General features: G+C 42.2%; 1 protein-coding gene across 2 annotated transcripts in view; it reads right to left on the bottom strand.

Moving 5' to 3' along the window:
- Positions 1 to 18,489, bottom strand: part of ARHGAP24 (Rho GTPase activating protein 24) — a 213,248-nt gene that overhangs the window by 120,924 nt on the left and 73,835 nt on the right. For both annotated transcript variants that reach the window (XR_010606098.1, XM_065633401.1), the window contains exon 3: positions 16,013 to 16,100. Coding sequence is in view for 1 of the 2 variants with exons in the window: in XM_065633401.1 (XP_065489473.1) it covers positions 16,013 to 16,100 (88 nt within the window). In the remaining variant the exon portion in view is untranslated. The remainder of the gene's footprint in view (positions 1 to 16,012; positions 16,101 to 18,489) is intronic.

Below are 18,489 nucleotides of genomic sequence, written 5' to 3' on the forward strand. Positions count from 1 at the left end.
GCACTACTGCCTCTCTGTCAGATGCAGGGACTCAGTGGAGTAGAGTGATTTGAGCAAAGGCTAACAAGTTTGAGGGGGTGTCACATGTGTCACGCATGCCACCAAGCACCAGCAATTACTAATGTGCACCTCTGCATGACAGAGCGTATCTTTTCACACAGCAATTTAATCTGTTGAGTCAATAGTCAGACATCATTTAATTACTATGGAATAAAAGCCTTATTAAATCTCTCCCCAGCCTTTGTTGGAGCAAGTCCACTTTATGAGCACGACTGAATGTTCAGGGCATTTTCAGGGGACTATTCTCTGTCTATTTCCTTTAAATAACATGTTGATATGTAGCTGATGCTGTTAGAAGAGGAATTAGAAGAGCTGGTGCATTAAAACAACAGCTGCAGATCCACCAGTACTTAATGGTACTCTGAGAACATAAACCTCAGTTATCACAGCTCTGGTGTCGACACTCTACCAAACGTATCTGAGCTGTAGTTTTATCACTGAGGTACATAGGAGTCCCAAGAGATCAAAAGTACTTTTAAGTGAAAAATTACTTTCATGTTTTTATTTTCTGCATGCATGGACGGTCCTGTAAACAACAAACAGACATACATACGTACACCTATTACAGCACCTTCTTTACAAGAGCCCAATTCTCTGCAAATCCATATGCCTTTAAAAGGATTGATATGTAAAAAGCCTTTGGCAATTCTTTAAATGGGTTTTAGTGCACTGAAGTCTAACTCGCTTTTGACAAGGATTTTAAATTACAATCCCAAAATGCATTTGGACTCAACAGAGAAATTACAAGTATTTTAAATAAAGGCTGGTTAGGTATCACAAAAATATATGGCGCTTAATAATATGGAACCACGGTAAACAGATTTGCAATTATCGGTGGCAAAATCCTGCTCTTCGATCGATAGGGATTGCCTCTAGAGGCACACAGAAAGAACAAACCTCTGGAGAGAAGACGCGCTTGTCCATGGGCCCAGCTCCTGCCACAATGACAATTTTCTAAAGTAGCATCGCAGGTTCTCCTACATGCCTGTGCTGCTGATCTCTTGCCACTTTCCAGGAAGAACTACTGAGTGCTATAATCTTATGTCATACACCATTTTTGCGTATTTGCAATATTTTTTTTTTTTTTAATTTAAAGTAGAATTACGTAAGACATGCTTCAATGCCTTTTTTTAAATCACAAGGCAGCACAGATATACAAAAAAATGAGATCATTACATTTTGATAATCATGGAAAATACTGTATTTGGTGAGTAATCATTTCTCATATTGCACTATACTTGAACATCTAGGTTATTATTTTCAAGCTACACTCACGTGCCTAATAAACATCAACGCTAAGAAAATTATGCCTGTAGTTCCAGAAAAACAAAATCAGAGTTAACTGGAATATGCCAAAAAATATCCCCTAATTATGCATATTCCCCATCATTTCTGTACAAAGTGCATCCATGGAAGAGAGAGAGACAGCAAGGAGAGCATCACTTTATCCTACACGTGCAGCTAATCACCACCTGCAGTGTATCTGGCAATATATCTCAGAGAAACAGACATCCAATATAAAAACTGGGAAAAATATTGGAACAGCTAAAAATGGCAATGGTTTCAAATATCCATCACTGCCAAAGCTATGACCCTTCTATCGGCATTGTCCGAAATGGAACAGATGGAAGGTAAACGTGCTTTTATCCATCACGGGCCCATAACAGCCTGCAGGCTGCTCTCCCTGCCTGGATTTTCCTTCACCACTTCCGAACTGCTCCTCTGCAAGACTGCAAATGGAAAGACAGCACGCATAGGCACACATGCTTTGCATGAACAAGTTTTGTATTACAATAATTTTTGTGCTTTAGCTTAACTTGACCCTCCATTGATAAGAAAATAACAAGGGTATGGCCCAAATTACCTCATGTTGCCCCAATATGAACACTCCCTTTATATACCTTTTTGGTACCCCACTATTTAATTCTATTATTCATTCTCCTTATCTCCAACCATCGTTTCTTCTCATACCTTGCTTTACTGTTTGGCTTGCCTGCTGCTAAGTCTGCTCTCCCACCTCTGTGCCATTTTATTCCCATAGCTGGGATGCTAATATTTTGTTCTTTGAGCAAAGATGTACCTGACAATTTAGGTAAGGGGTGTCAAACTCGTTTTCACCGGTGGCCACGTCAGCCTCGCGGTTGCCTTCAAAGGGCCAAATATAATTTTAGGACTGTATAAATGTATTTATAAAATTACAATCGGCCCTTTGAAGGCAACCGCGAGGCTGACGTGGCCGCCGGTGAAAACAAGTTTGACACACCTGGTTTAGGCAGCTTATCAGAGGTTTTTCCTTAAGCCCACACTCTGTTCTTCTCCATCCCTAGAAAACGCGGTCCACCCTTAAAGGTGACAGCAATCCACAACACAAACTGGGAGGCACAAGGCAGCAGGCGCCCTGTTCTTCTGAAGGAAACCAGGCCCTAGTGTCACTAATCTTGTTTGGGGATGTTTATCCAAGTTCAGCAAGGTCTCCTCTGAGCCAGCTCATTCTCTCATCAGCCTGTGTAAACCTCCTGTTATTACCCTCTAGCATTACTAAGAGCTTTAATGGCGTCACTGTTCTTGACAAATACATTATTCCACCATGGTTTGGGAGCCCCTTGCTGGCGCCACAGGCAAGCAGGACCCACTTGCTTTTGTGGTGTCCAAGGCACACCCGTCCCTCTCACCACTGCAGCACGCAAGGCATCGACGCAGTTGATGTTTTACCACCACATCCCTCCCCATCCTATCTCTTTTTGAAGACAGCAGCCAGGCGGGCACGTTGCCAGCTCCTCCAGCCAAGGTCAAGGACAATAACTCACTCTGTGCTCTGGCTGCCGAGCGGTGCCAAATGGTAGCAGATGGCGTCTTCCCCCCCCAGACTCCATCGCTGCCCTTGGCAAGCCGCAAAGATCACCCTTCCCCGGGTGTTTTCCTTCTCCCTCCTCCACACAGGCATGCAGCAGACCGGCTGATGAGGCTGTCACATTTTCCGTGTCACTCCTGAAAGAAGCCCTTTGCAGGGCAGATCCTGCCGCCAGCCTTGGCGGCGCACAGAGGAAAGGGCAGGCTGCCCCCGGACACACCGCGCAGCCCCGACGTCGGCTGCCAGGTACAGCTTGTTTCAACCCCGAGCAGCAGCCCTTCTCCTCCTCCCACAGGAGAGACTGTTTGGTCTGCAGCAGAAGTGACCATAACACCATCAAGCTCTGCTCCTTGACATTATCCCTTCGTTAAACATCACATACGTCGTAGACTAGCTTCGTTAAGATCTGAGTCAACCTCATGCTTGTAGTTTTAAGCTATCTTCACAAAAGTACATCAACATGTTCCTCCTTGTTACTTCTTCCAGAAAAGAAAAGCTAACCATTCGCTGAAGCTATGAATATAGCAGGGATCTAAAATACAGCACAGAGGATAAAGATTTCACAAGTAGCTACAGCCATTAGCTTTATAAAAGACATACAATTTAATTAGCAGAGATTTCTGCCTCCAGATGTAGCAGTACAAGCTACGACTCCATGAGGAGAGATGATACAAGTCATCCTGTAGAAAGACATTCACATCCCACAGAAAGCTTTTCCTTTGCTGTCGAAGGGGTCAGGCTAACCTGGGTTTCACCACACTGAATAACAAATCAATGCGACGTACTAGTACATAACTGTGAAACTGGCACATACGAGGTAGAAATTCTGCTTTTCAGCCTTAAATTTGACACCCGTGCTGAAGAAAAAAAGACAAGCAAGGGCCTCGCACTCACCATGGGCTTAAAAATATTTATCCCAGTCCTCTAATGTAAGGCTGAAAGATGATGCATTATTTTAAATATGGATCAGTGCTCCCCTAGCACCAGTAATGGGAAAGGGGGAAGAAAGAAGAGCCTGCAGAAGGACTGGATGAAGACCAAAGGACTTGTGAGCCTCTCATTGCCACAACTATGAGGCAGAGGATTAGGTCAGGCAGGAACACCCAAGCACATGAGAAAACACAAAGCACATTTGCCTTAAGATCTGTAAACTTTAGGAAAATAACCCAATTTCTATTCAGGTGACCTAGGCACTAGGAAGTACTGGATTTTGAGGATGTTTGACTAAACCATCCTTTAATCCAAAAGGAGTTTGCATTTCCCACTACTTTCAGAGATAAGGGGGCTTCCCAAGCTCACTGCCCGAGTACTTTTGCCTCCTTCATCAAGGACACGAGCTCTTGGTGCCCCAAGGAGCTGAGATCTGCCTTCAGACCCAACCACCAGCTTTATGGACAGCTTCAGGCAACTCACCTACGCTCTCTCCTTCCTGCTGTTTTAAGTGGGATACCACCAGAGGAGGTATACGCATTTTCTTGGTTTACTTTTTGCATTTGCACAAGTTCTTGCTGAACACAGCATCAAGCACAGAAATTGCATTATTATTGTTATTATTATTGCAGAAGACTAGCAGTACACCCCACCAGATAACCACATCTTGAACGTCTATACTTTGGAGCACCCCTCCAAAGCATTTTGGTCTCACTACTTCCCACACCACTCTTTTCGTTACTTAGTGTAATCAAGTACAGATCCTCTTTCAACAGCTGAAATACAGAAAGTGCACGCAGGGAAAATGCAATGAAAACATTATCACCATAACAGGTTTAAAGCTCTGCCTGTCCACTTAAACTGATAGATCCTCAATTCTATGGGCAGAGGCAGACAGCAAAGTAATCACCACCACAAGTGCTGTTCCTCAAAGTAACAAAAATATGGATACTTACAAAAATCTTTTCTCAAAATGCCCAACTTACCACTGCTTTGTGTTTCTCCCAGTACTGTCTTCCCACTTCACAGAATTCGTTTGGTGATCTAAGTTTTGAGCTGTGCTTCATGATATATGTCAAGGATACTGCTGACATGAAATGAGTTAGAAATTGAAGCCCTGAACACAGTATCCAACACAGAAGTACATCTATTACTTCACTAGACTTTTTGATGTCACCACTAGAGGGACATAAATGAAGCTACAAAAAAGAATGAAACTAGTAGCTGTCAAAGATGTCATTCAGACTGCTACCGCAGTCAGAAAGATAAAAGGCATTTGGGGCTTTTTTGAGATACAAGGTCTGTATAATATTTACACACCAGAAAAATCCCAGAAGTATCAACAAACAGGATTCCGTATTGGCAAACAAAATGGTCTGTAGCACGTAGTTAATGGACATAACACAGACACTGCTGAAGACCTACTGAAGCTTCAAACTCATTCAAGACATACAGTTGGGTAATCGTTTATCTTCAGCCCCACAGAGTCTGCACTACTGAAGTTCAAGAAATTCTACATGCCTAAATAGAACAACGGAAAATGACAATATTGCATTTTTTTCCCCTATTTGGTCAACAAGTCACTCTCAGAAATTGTCAGAGCAACAAGCTCTCATTCCAGTTACCCTTCTCACTTTCCACAGGCCACCAGGTTTCATGGAAACCACCTCTGCCTGGCTGGTACCACCTGAGCCATCTGCCAACATCAGTATTGCCGGTCAAGCTCAAATGCCAGCTACAGTGCTGAGGTGAAGAGAAAACTGGCCAAACTCATCATGGCTGTGATTACAACTGGTGGCATTTAAACAGGGTGGGAATAAACCATGTCCCCAAAAAGTAATTTTCACAACAACATGAGTTACATTGTCATTAAAAGCAAATCTGGTGTACAGGGGCACTGACAGTGGCAAACATTCACCACAAACTTGACCTCTAAGGCTGCATTTATGCCACCTAAGTTTTTAAAGACACCATCCCCATTATGTTCCAGACTCTCGTCTACAGCAGATGACCTGCAGAGTGACAGCAGTGGGTCACACAGAGAAGCTCCTCCAAATGAACAATATTGCTAACTTAACCTATGAAGCAAACACAGATCACATGCATCACAAGTTAAGCAGGGCCAATAAAAGCAGTCTGCTTCTAAATTAAAAGAAACAAGTGAAAAATAACTTTTAAACACGGTATGTAAAGCTGAAGTTGAGTAATGGCAAAGAAACTGCCCTCATTCAAAATTTTTTACTAAGTCTGTGCAGTCTTCTGCCACATTAAATTAATGCCACGGAGAACATATGATTGAAAAGTAAGTGGAATTACTTTACAGGAAAGTAAATGGAAGCTGCAAGTGTTCAGGAGTTTTCAGAAGTGCTTCATCTATCACTTATCTTCAAAATAGACCATAACTAGGAAATAGGATTCAAGAAGCACACGATATTACTACTTCTTCTATTATACATACACACACTTTTAACCTATAATCTGTACTCATTCACAAAGATAGAAGGGATTCAGGACAGAAGGGTTTATATATGCAAATTTGTGAAGGCTCACGTTTTACTAACTTCAAAGTTACACACCCAAGCCGCGTGAGGATAATTTGTCTATTCTGTGCATACCGCAAATTTCAGAGAAGATATTTAGAAAGGACTCTTTTTAATTTTTTTCTTTAAATTATTCTTGCAAACACATTTAACTCCTTTGGCTTTAAAAGCAGATGGCCTAAACTGCTGTAGTTTCTATCAGATTAGGTTTTGTCTGATTAAAAAATATGAATGAATATTCCTATATTTAAATAAATGCTGGTTTAAATCAGCTATTGCAGGCTGTTCTATGCTAGATACAAGTGCTGGAGTTCTACCAGAAAATGGACTGCATCTTCTGAATGGGAAAAGGGGCTCCATCGCCCCTTGCAGGACAAACAGGACGTTTTCTGGTAGTCCTTCAGTAGCCCAAAGACTGAGTCCCACCAGTCTTAATCTTTAAACAGATGTGATACTGCAAGGGGATCTTCTGCATGAAGAAGCAGAGGCATAACTACTCATATCACTCCACAAGTACGTGTCACAATCTTGGTCTTCCCCAGACCCCCAGTATAAAGGTTATAAAAACGTCTTGCTGGCTATCACTAGTTCAGATTTACATTTCCTTAACATCATCAATTTGCAAGGCTTGTATTTTGACAAGGATGCAGGAATCATCTCCATTAAATGTGCACAGACATGAGGGCACAGAGAGTCAGTACTTGGTCCAATGTCATGGAAGGAGTCACTGCTGGAACTGGAACAAAAAGCAGGTATCTGGAACACAGTGCCTTCCCCCTGTGCTGTTCAGCAGCTGTGACAACAAAGGGACAAAAAACATGGCTAAGAGGGATGTTACGTGCACTGACCTGGAGGGATCAGAGTTTGAAATCAGGAGATTTTATGGTGCTGGCAAAACAGCTTGGAGGCGTGACCCACCATCTCATTTCCCAGGGATCGAAGACTGGGGATGGTTTGGGTTTCCCTTTCCTAAACACAATGCAAGAGGCAAACCTATTATGAGCACATCAAATATTTGCACATCACGAGAGCTGCTGCTCGAGACGGAAAACAGTTCATTCCCACTGAGCCCTCACCATTAACCTTGTGAGAAACAAGCAGCAAAGCTTCAGCCAGCTTCATTTCTCTGGCTCACTGATTCCATGCAGTTCCAGGGGTCACTTAAAAAAACCCCAGATTTGTTACAACTTCCTTTGAAGGACAAGAACAAGACAGAACGTGCCAATGCATCCGCGTGCAAATAAGTGGCTCCCTACCAAATACATATTTGAGAAATCACCCTGTTAATAAGCGCAGCGATGTGTTCAGGAGATCTTCGCTAGGAAATGAGCAGCGCTCAAAGCTGCTTTACCGCAAGATGCCGTTACACAGAGATATCTACAGGCAGAAAGGCTGGTGGTGCCTGTTTGATTAAACAGCCTGCCTGCTCCCTCCAGAAGATATCAGAGGCACAATTAGTTCAAGCCGGCAATATCAGCAATGCCCTTGAGGTCCCGTGCTCCTGACAGCTAATGAAGAGGCACTGCTGGCTGTCAGCGCAGGCAGGGGCACACATTCATCTTCATGGCAGCACCAATTAAATCCACCGAGGTCACACCACGAGGAGATCGGAATTCAGCGCAGGGAACAAGTCAAAACACCCGAGTGGTTTTAATGCTTTGTCTTTGAGTTTTATATCATGCAGAAAAGGGAATCAATTCTGTTCTAGCCATGCTGATGGTGAAGGGAATAAAAAGCATCTGCACAACAGCAAAGGCAGAGGGAGTACATCAGTGCTGGGGTCTGCGCACTGCGGAAAGGCGTTTTTTTGCAGCAGGATGGGAAATCTCTGAAACCACAAACAATTCTCTCCTAAAGTCAAGAGAAAGGAATTTGCTTAGTGCATTGTGTTCCTAGCATTCTGCTAAGCCTTCAGGAAAGCTACTTGCAATACACGTGGGTATATCTTCGCCTTGGATGTGGCCATTGCTCCTGAGAAGATTAAGCAGGGAACTCTTGCTCCTTATTTCTCACAAGGCTACATCCTTATGGAAAATAAACACTTCTACTTCAAAACAACAGGGTTCAAAACCTTCTAAAACATCTCCGTCCGGAGACATCACATTGAATTATACCAGTTACGCTCAAACATGTCAGCTAATCATCTGCTCTGTTTGGTGTCTTGCTGTAGAGCCAAACCTTTCCCATCCCACACAAGTCTTGCTGTCATATGCCTTCTTGGACTGCAAAGTATTGATAATGGAAGAGAATAATATTGAAATAGAGGCTACAGTAATTATCTGGTATCCAACCTGTTAAAGTACATGGGAGCACTACAAAGAAAATTGCTTGTTTAGGCAAAAAACTTAATTTATCTGTAATTCCTGTTTTGTGTTACTTGTGTCCCTTAAGGAAAAAATGCAAGTCAACTTATCAAATCCATATTTTCAAGGTCTTCATGGACCCTTAATTAAAAATTCTGCCCATCAGTATGTGGCACGAATTATCACCTACCATGGCCTTCCCATTTCAGATGTTTAATAACTCATGACAAAAGCCTCAAACTGCTCCATCTGCTAAGCACTGTGTATCAACAGGGAACTGGAGAGTTTTCAATAACATTACAGTACACTGGCAGCCATTTATCTTAAACCTCACACACTTGTGGAGGCTAAAGGGCCTGTTTACCGACAGTAAAACCAGGGTGACACATACATACACAAAACAGATTCCTCCTGACTCAGTCATGAGTACACAGACCTAAGCAATCTAAGGTGATTTGAATAATACAATCATTTAGATTGGAAAAGACCTCTAAGACCATCAAGTCCAACTGTTAACCTAACACAACCAAGTCCACCACTAAACCATGTCCATAAGTGCCACATGTACACATCTTTTAAGCACCTCCGGGGATGGTGACTCAACCATTTCCCTGGGCAGCCTGTTCCAGGGCTTCACAACCCTTTCTGTGAAATTCCCCTGGCACAACTTGAGGTTGTTTCCTCTCATCCTATCACTTGTTACTTGGGAGGACAGACCAACACCCTCCGTGCTACAACCTCCTTTCGGGCAGCTGTAGACAGCAATAAGGTCTCCCCTCAGCCTCCTGTTCTCCAGACTGAACCACCTCAGTTCCCTCAGCTGCTCCTCATCAGACTTGTGCTCCAGATCTTTCACCGGCTTTGTTGCTCTTCTCTGAACTCACTCCAGTACCTCAATGTCTCTCTTGTGCTGAAGGGCCCAAAACTGAACACAGGAATCGAGGCACAGCCTCACCTTTATGAGTGATGGAAGTATTAAACAGAACTGGATAGCTGTCCTGCAGCAATTCAACATCATCATCCTTTGGAACTAAAAAATTCATTAAGCTTTGAGGAGTGAAAGCCTATCGCAGCACTAGAAGCAAAATAGTTTCATTATCCAACTTTTTATGTAAAGGAAGCTTAAAAAAAAAAAAAAGAAACTCAAACCTACCTCATGCTCCCTACCAGAAGAGTTAGTCTGCAGGAAACTTCATTTGCCATATGGTATGCAATTACAGACATAAAGGAATAAAGAAAAAGGCCCATGGACACCTTTTTTTTTTTTGTATGACTGATGAAAAAATAATGTTAATATTTTCAAAGTTCTGGGAATTAATATTTCACTCCCTCACAGAGATTCTCTAATAAAGCCACAGGCTTTTGGGAAATGCTCTGTATTCAAAGGCTTCACAAGTCCATGAAGTCAGTCTAGAAACCTGATGAAATGCTGCCCACTGTTCTGAAAAGCACAGCATAAGAATTTCATGCCAGAAAAAAGCAATTCAAACATGCTGTGAACAGCAGCCACTCAAGTTCTCCAAAATAATGTAAGAATACTCTGTAGGGCACTCTCCACAACAGCATTTGGTAGCGCTTTCTTTACATCAATTTGTAAAACTTACTGCAGGGTCCTAAGTTACCTGAAAATAATTCTTAGGAGAGAAGCTGCGATGCAAAAGCAGCCAAATGTTTGAACAGTATGACAGAGGAACAGACAGCCTGAGTGTCAGAACCAAGTACACAGCAGTCCAGGGAAACTGCTTTTCTTTCACACACTGTCCAGCTGAGGCATTTGGGTAGGTAGCTTCAGTATTTTAAGTACGTGTCGTATTTTGATTTATATCCGGTACTACTTTCTATGCAAAAAAGCAGTAGTGAGTTGTCTCATTGCAGCAATCCCTTTGGCCTGTTTTCAATTCGTACCACAAAGGGAACCAACACTTCTGCTGCATAACATCACGGGGAAACTAACTGCTTTCTGAAAGAAGTACGTACAGAGAAACTGCGCACAGAGAGAGCTCATCTAAACCAGAATCAAAGTGGTGTGATTTTCCTCAGCACTGTCTTTGGGCTTGTTCTCTTCACTACAGCTCTCAGGCCTGACAAACTGACCCTAAGCAAACGAAAGCGTGCAGGGCTGAAGGTAATTCCTGCTTTCGGCAGTCTTCACCATCCACGCGTCGAGATCGGCCCCGTGTTCCCTGATGAGAAGGGAGATGGCCCAGAAACCAGGCACCCCAGAAACCAGCAGACACACAAGTGCACAAAAAAGCCGCAGCAGAGACTACAAGTAACTTCTCTTAAATATTACAGCTATTTTCTAACAGCCTGAATAACCCCTTAGAACGATATCATGCCTTGAACTCGAGACACCTAACTGGGGCTGTACTGAGAAGAGTTTTGAGGGGTGAACAGACTTTGGTAACTCAGTAATGCCAAAGTACCAATTCATTCACATAGATGCAAATGCTGGATTATGATATCTCAGCAATGGTGAATGATACAGCACAAGTATGCCAAGTTTAAAAGCAAAAGATTCCACAAGGAATATACAAAATCAACATTTGGAATTTTATGTTTTAGTTTAAACAGTTCTAATAAAATATTAACATTCCTGCACTGAACAACTCATCAGAGAAATCACTGGAGTATTTGTATCCCTAGGGAAATTCATGCCTTAGAACACAGCAGGCAAACAGATCACACGCTAGCAAACATGGCCCTATGAGTAAGCTCATCTTCAGTGATGTTTCCTTGTGAAATGTGAACACAATACAGGTCAGGGACAAAAAAAGAAAAAAAAAAAAAGACATGATATGATATGATAACATTCAAATGGTGAAATACCATTGAAGTGGTGATCTGGCTTCTTAAACTTGAGGCCAAGCTACAAAATGATCTGTCACTCTCACAGAGCAGGACATTAGCCACAGCATAAGGATCTTAGATAACAGCAACTGCGATGTAGCAGAATGAGCAGTTTCGTTTCCAGGACCACAGTCCCATCACAAAGCACATTCCTCTGCCCATTAAATAGCCATCGTGTCTCCTTGGCAGTTACACAGTCCCAGATTGGTGCTTCCAGAGTGCAAAAGGAGACCAGGATTCAAGTCCTGGGAGCTCCTGCAAGCATCTCAACATCCTCAGGAAAGCCGCAGGCTCTTATTGCAAGGCTTTCCATACTGCCCTTGATCAAAATGCTTTCAGGCAACAACCCTTGGGAAGTCCATGGAACTCTAAAAAGACACGCTCAGGCTCAAGCCTTGCGTGAAAAACAATGGATGAGACTCAGGTTCCAGCTTCTCTGCACTTAGCTCCTCCTGGTACAAACAGGGTGCAGCAACCTGACTCATGAAGTAATCGAGTCCCCCACCTGCAAACCACAGCACGTGCAAACACCGGTGCTTTCACGTGTCTTTATGGAAGTCACAGTGACACTCTGCACTCACCGACTGACAGGCAGCATCTAGTTCACCAGGTCACCTGGTTCACTTCTGTGCAAACACAAATGTCATCCCCCACTACAGCTGCATAATAGAGTTAAAACCCTCAAGTCTCCTTTTGAAAGAAGCAAATACACAGAATGAGGCTTTAAGTTCTAAACACAACTAATAACAACCAGCAAATAAAGCAGAATCATTTGGATAAACCAAATCACACAGCTTCCCTATGTGTGCAAATTTCCCCTTAAGAAGGTATTTATTTAAACTCTCTTCTGGTTTCTCATGAGTCAGGATGGACTTGGGTTCTTACAAAATACCTCTTCCCCCCGTCAAAGAGAAAAAAAAAAAAAAAGCACTTCTCATTTTAGTCCCATCCAGTCACTCACTATTTAATTGCTATTCAGGAACCATCACCAAAAGTGATATGAAACATTCCTCCAGGTGCAAGAGAGGCTGTTCATAACCAGAGATGTCACTAATTGCCTCATGGTCACCCTGACTCTGGTATAGGAAACTCTGGCAGAGAGGTGCAGTGTGGGCCTCGTGCTATACAGGAGACAGTTTTACTCCTGTAAAGTAACTTCGTCAGCACAGAAGGGGGAAAAAAAAAAAAATTACGTACTAAACAATGTCATGACTTAAGGAATGAACAGAATGTTTTGAAAATGCAAATTAAATGCATCTGTATTTTAATTACAGTTTGAAAACTGCAAGATGCTTGTCTCCACACACATTTCTTTCATTCATCTACAGAGATGACTGTGTACAGAAAATTAGTTTCATAGTAAAAACCAACTCCCACATACATTCCCAAAATAATTTGCATGTATTACCAATAAACAAACACACACACAAGTTTCCAGGCTGCCCACAGACGTGACAGACAAAAAGAGAACTTGTCACCATTGCCTTTGGGATTATAGCTGAAATTACTTCCATTTTTACTATGGAGAAAGCAAAATGCCAAAAGCAGCGTGAGCTTCAGCACCATACATTTAACACAATGTTCATTTAGGCTGACAAAATTAAAAAACAAAAAAACCCTCGCAAATAAATTCTGTTCCTCTGTAGCTCTTTTCTCACGTGAAAGCTAACAAAGGCTACACAGAACTTTGGCTACAAGATATTTTTCTCTATTACAACCAATGAGCTCAGTTTTGTAGCTGTCAGCCTATAAAATTGGGTTTTTTATTGGGTCACTAAGGGGAAACTGATGACTAACAGCTCCATTACAGAAGGCTGACAATACTCGCCTTGAAAAGCAGCAGTGACACAACAACGATGGCAAAGCTCACTTCATCTTTGCTTAAAATACAGCTGACCATACTTCTACAGGCACTGCGATGCCTCTACGATCAGTCTGAGTCTCAATTTTAGTTTGATCCCCCAGAGACCAGTGCCACAGCATCAAATGTCCCATCTGATCTCCCAAAAACTTTTGTCATGAATCCTTAGCATAGCATCTTATCAGAAAAATTGCTCTAGTAGGAAGTCCCTGCAAATTACTTTTTGACTTGACTGCATTCTTTCTTACTAAGAAATATTTTGAAAAAATCGTGAGAGCATTGCCCATAAGTGCAGCAGCCAGTAGTCCCATTGTCAGCTATGCTGCCCCAGGTTTAACTTGGGCATGAAGGATGCTGAGGTTGGGCACAGAAGGGCTCAGGCTGGAAGGAAACCAAGTGAGGGGAGCTGACACTTTGAAAACAGCAATAAACAGCCAAATTATCACAGAATCACAGCGTGGTTGGGGTTGGAAGGGACCTCTGGAGATCATCTAGCTCAACCCACCTGCTAAAGCAGGGTCACCAGAGCAGATCGCATTATGGGAGCAGAAACAAAACAGATGGTGGTTATGACTTAACAGCATACAGGTAACCTAAAAACAGGGTGAAACATGGCATTTGCTGGAGTCTTTCTACAATTTAGGCAACAGGCAGGTACTGTAGTAAAAGCATTGAAACTCAACAGCATACCAAGTACAGTCTGACCTCCAAATGTGCTGTACAGCTCCCACAGGTACCAGTGGCCTTTGGGACAGCATCATACATAGAAAATGAGTGATCTCTGAGGAAGGTGCTTCAACATGGACAAAAGGACCTGTCTTCAAAACGTAAACATTTCACTGTTCAAGCCTTATTCCATTACCATTTCCTACCACCCTGTTATCAGCCAGATTCCTTCCTGTTATGGAGAATCACAAGCTGTATTTGAGGAACCTTTCTGCAGCTCAGTGGTGGCAGGTTCCCCTCAGGCAGGGACCTGTGGTGTCACAGAGCTGCCCGCACAGCTGCACAGGGAGGTTTTCCTGCCCGCGCCACACGCATCTCAGGCCTACGGATAAATATTCTCCGCTCCACACCAAATTCACACAGACCACAGTTTAACCTGCAACAGGAACTAAAGCTGCTTCTTCCATGGTCATGTCTATCAGGAGAGGAAGCATCATCACTGAAATCAGTGCCCGTCCACTCCTGTCTGCTTAGCGCATCCCCTCCAAAGCGCACAGACCCTGCTGCAATAACAACTACAACTGCAGGAGCTGGCTTCTCTCTTTCCCATCTACAACATCCAGAATAAACACCGGCTTAACTTATGAAATGACTGAAGTCCCACTTTGCCTAGAAATTTTAGGTCAGAAAGTATTCTGTGTGCTCTGGTGTGGAAAAAGAAAAAAAAAAAAAGCAAGCATTTTTTTCTAATGTAAAACTCTATTAATTTTCAGTTGAAACAAGATTTTAGTAAACCCCAGACTCACAATGTTAATAATCGGTTTCTTCCAATTTTGAACAGATGAAAGATACAGACCTCAGTAAGAAACTTTTTAAACTGTGGTTGATTCAAGCTGAGGTGAATGTTAAGTGAACCTCACAAACAGATACCATGCTTGCTTTCTTTGCATACTAATGTCTTATTGCACATAGCTTTCATAATCAAATTCCATGCTATGTATAAAAGGAAAAATAAAGCCTCCCTGTGCTGAGCTATGTCTGCAAATTCCACCTTGCTGTGCTCATCCTTACCTGCTGAGTGATAGGCCTTCTTAGCTTTGAAGTCTCCTTTGTATTTCTTACATTTCTACAACATATTTAAATCTCTGTGCATCACTCAAGACACCTTCATTTTTGCCTTGAGACTGATTATGGTTTAAGAGCAAGAATATGGAGATGAGTTTCAATAAACATTACCTTACATTTACCGTTTTAAACAGCTATAATGGGAAAGTAAATTGAAAACTAATATGGGGATTAACAGAATATATTGAATAAACATAGTGGGCTAACTGGATACTGACAAGTCTAGCAAATGACTGAGGCAATATACACAGTCAGGAGTACCACTCAGTTGACAAGGTCATGTTCTTTAGACAAATCTACCCCAGGAAAAAAAAAAAAACTCAACCAAAAAACCACCACTAAAAACAAGTTTAGGGTTTCAAAGCAACAATGCTTGCTGTTGTTACAAGCTGTTTAACCACCCACAGTGACCAGGGAGAATTCTTATGGCAGTGATACCAACAAGTCCATGTGCTATACTGATCAGCTGTTGATGCTAAATTACAGATTCCTTTGTTACCACCGGTCACACTACCCCATCACATCCAATATAATCTAAAATAATTATCAAATACATTTCACTGTCACTATGCCACTCAGTGGTGCGGCCCCTTGCTGTGGAACAATGATACTTTACATTGACAAATAAAACACGTTCTTTTCCCACACTGCCTGGACGCAAACAAAAAAAATTATGAAATCAAAGTATTAACTAATTAACTGATTTTTTTTTTGCTTAAATTGAACCATTAATCACCATCAGTTTCTGTTCTGGCAGAACAGACGTGGCCATTTGTCACTGAGAACAAAGCTGCAAAGACTTTTTTTGTGGAGTAGAATATCCTACCTGGAACGACTTCAAAAAGGAACTTTCCTGGACTTTCTTCATTGCAGGGATGCTCAATTACTCTGTTGCCAGGCAGAAAGATGGTACCCTAAAGAAAAATAAATAAATAAATAAAATATAGGATCAAAACTGCTACCACGCTTCTGAAAGACTAACCCTTCTTCTTTTTGGACTGAAGTATACATCAATTTGTAGTGTTGTGCCTGGACAGCTGACTTCCAAAGCAAGACTAAGGAAGGACTATCCCAAAAGCCAACATCATAGATCCTCTTCATTAACCAAGGCATTCAGCAATGGCTTTAGCTTTTTTTCATCTCTCGGGTTTTTGATACCATGCAGATTTTTGTACTAATGTACATGTAATAATTCTGCTGTGCTGCAGCGGAAAGTGAAGACTAAAAGAAAGGGTCAGTTTGAACCTGTCAGTAAAAAGCTATGAAGTTGCATGTGTGAGGTAGATGAACTTACCAGCTAGACTACTTAGCTAAAGCCAAAGGATATGTGGACAGCAGAGTAGCCTCAGTCTGCAGGGCGCACACCCCGTTCTTGCTCTGTGCCCTTCCACTGTACCCCCCGCCCCGAGCAGCAGGACAGAGAAAAACACCTCACAGCACCCCCTGGCACGCGGCAAAGCCACAGTGAGCACAGCGAGTCCTGGTCAAAGCTGCGTCTTGCCCCAGGCAGCCAGATGTCAGGTAACGTCTGTGACGGGCACTGAACGCCTTTATCGCAAACTTTACTACCTGAAGCAGGCAGATGGGGAATTTTAGCTGTGCGGATTTGGTAACACTGGTTACCGAAAACAATGCCTGACATGGCACGGCAACACTCAATACATTTCTGAGGCTGCAGTGAAGACATAGCTATTTGTATTTTCTCCCTCTTTGCCCTGCTGCCACATGGGATGGCTAAACCACCCCTTTCCTCCAGGAACTCTTTTCCATTTTCAGGTATTACAGCTCCTTCTATTTCCTCCTTTGTTAGCAGGCAGCCCTTACTGAAATTATTCTGGAATGGCTATCCAGGGGCAAGTTTTTAGAGAAGCATCCTAGGAATTGTGTTAGGTACAAGGTCTCTGTCACTGTTAATGGGAGCTAATGCCCACTTACAAATATTCTCTAATTAATGCATAACAGTGCCCCTCTCACCACAGTAAACAACCTATATAACTTATCTGGCTATTTAAGCCACGTAAGCACCATTTTCCACAGCAGTTTCACCAAACTCCGCTTCTAGATATTTGCCAGACCCCTAATCTAAACAGCAGTAAAGATATCCCTTTGCAGGAAAAATGTGAATTCTGATAATCCAGCGTTTATCGCTACAGCCTTTAACCTTCACTACAAGAAGAAGTATTTACAATCATTGGGATGGCAAGACAAGCAGAATGCTGTAGTATTTTCACAAAGATGACCTTAGAAACCAACAGAAAAAAGTCATCTGAAGGAACAAGTAATAGATGTTTCACAAAACCAGTATTTGTACCAGCTGAGGTGGAGACTGAGCTCTGTACTGACTTGTCAGTATATTGTTGTCTGCCTGCGGGTGCAGCGTGCCCCAGGAAGCCAAAGACAAGGTGCACAGTTGTTTTATCAGATCAGACAAAATCACCTCCATGAAGCACTATGATACCTTCTACTGAAAACAGATGAAACAGAACAGATTCTGCTGAGGGGGCATTAGCAGTTGTCGGCAGCTTTCCTGCTCGCTGCACAAGCATTAAGTACCCTGGTCCAACAGCCCTACCAGAAGTTATTTTCCTTTGTTCCTGCTACAACCAGCAACTGTTAATAGTTATTAGGCAAGAACACTACCACCAAAAAAAAGAATGGGAAAAGATAATTCACAAAATAGCTCAAAACTCCTCATATAATAGCTGGAGAAAAAAAACAGCAAATATAAGGAATACCTAAAAAAAGCTTCACCCAGCACACGGGATAAACAGAGCAGAGTCTTAGAGTCTTCACTCTGGAGTAAATTTAACTGGCTCAGGAGCTTTTATCAGTGAATGCGCGCAACATATTGAAGCTAATTTTATGTCTTGCTATTCAATTAGACAAAAATATAACATTAATGAAACCTAGCCTACAGCACTGTAAACTAAAATGAATTTAAGAGACAGTAAATGAAAACTGCATTCAGCTTTGCTGTCAACTCGTTAGCAGTGCACACACTTCAGTCTCATTACAATGTGATGCTTACTGATTCTTTGATGTAAAACCCTTTTATTATTTACCTTAGAGAGAGCTGTCTTAATGATATGTTTCTGAGAACATAAGAACAAAATAGTCGTAATATTTATAACATTAGCACCTTCATTTCACAGATGAAACCTATTTCATCTACTCAAATGTGAAGCCTAAAGCCACACAGGCCAGCTAAGTTAATATGAAGGGAACACAGATATGAAAACCATACAGAATACTGCTGTAGTTTAAAAAGAAAACATGTCCACAAATGCTGATTTTATTTTACTG

This window comes from Caloenas nicobarica, chromosome 4 (genome assembly GCF_036013445.1).
Source record: "Caloenas nicobarica isolate bCalNic1 chromosome 4, bCalNic1.hap1, whole genome shotgun sequence".
NCBI lineage: Eukaryota > Metazoa > Chordata > Aves > Columbiformes > Columbidae > Caloenas > Caloenas nicobarica.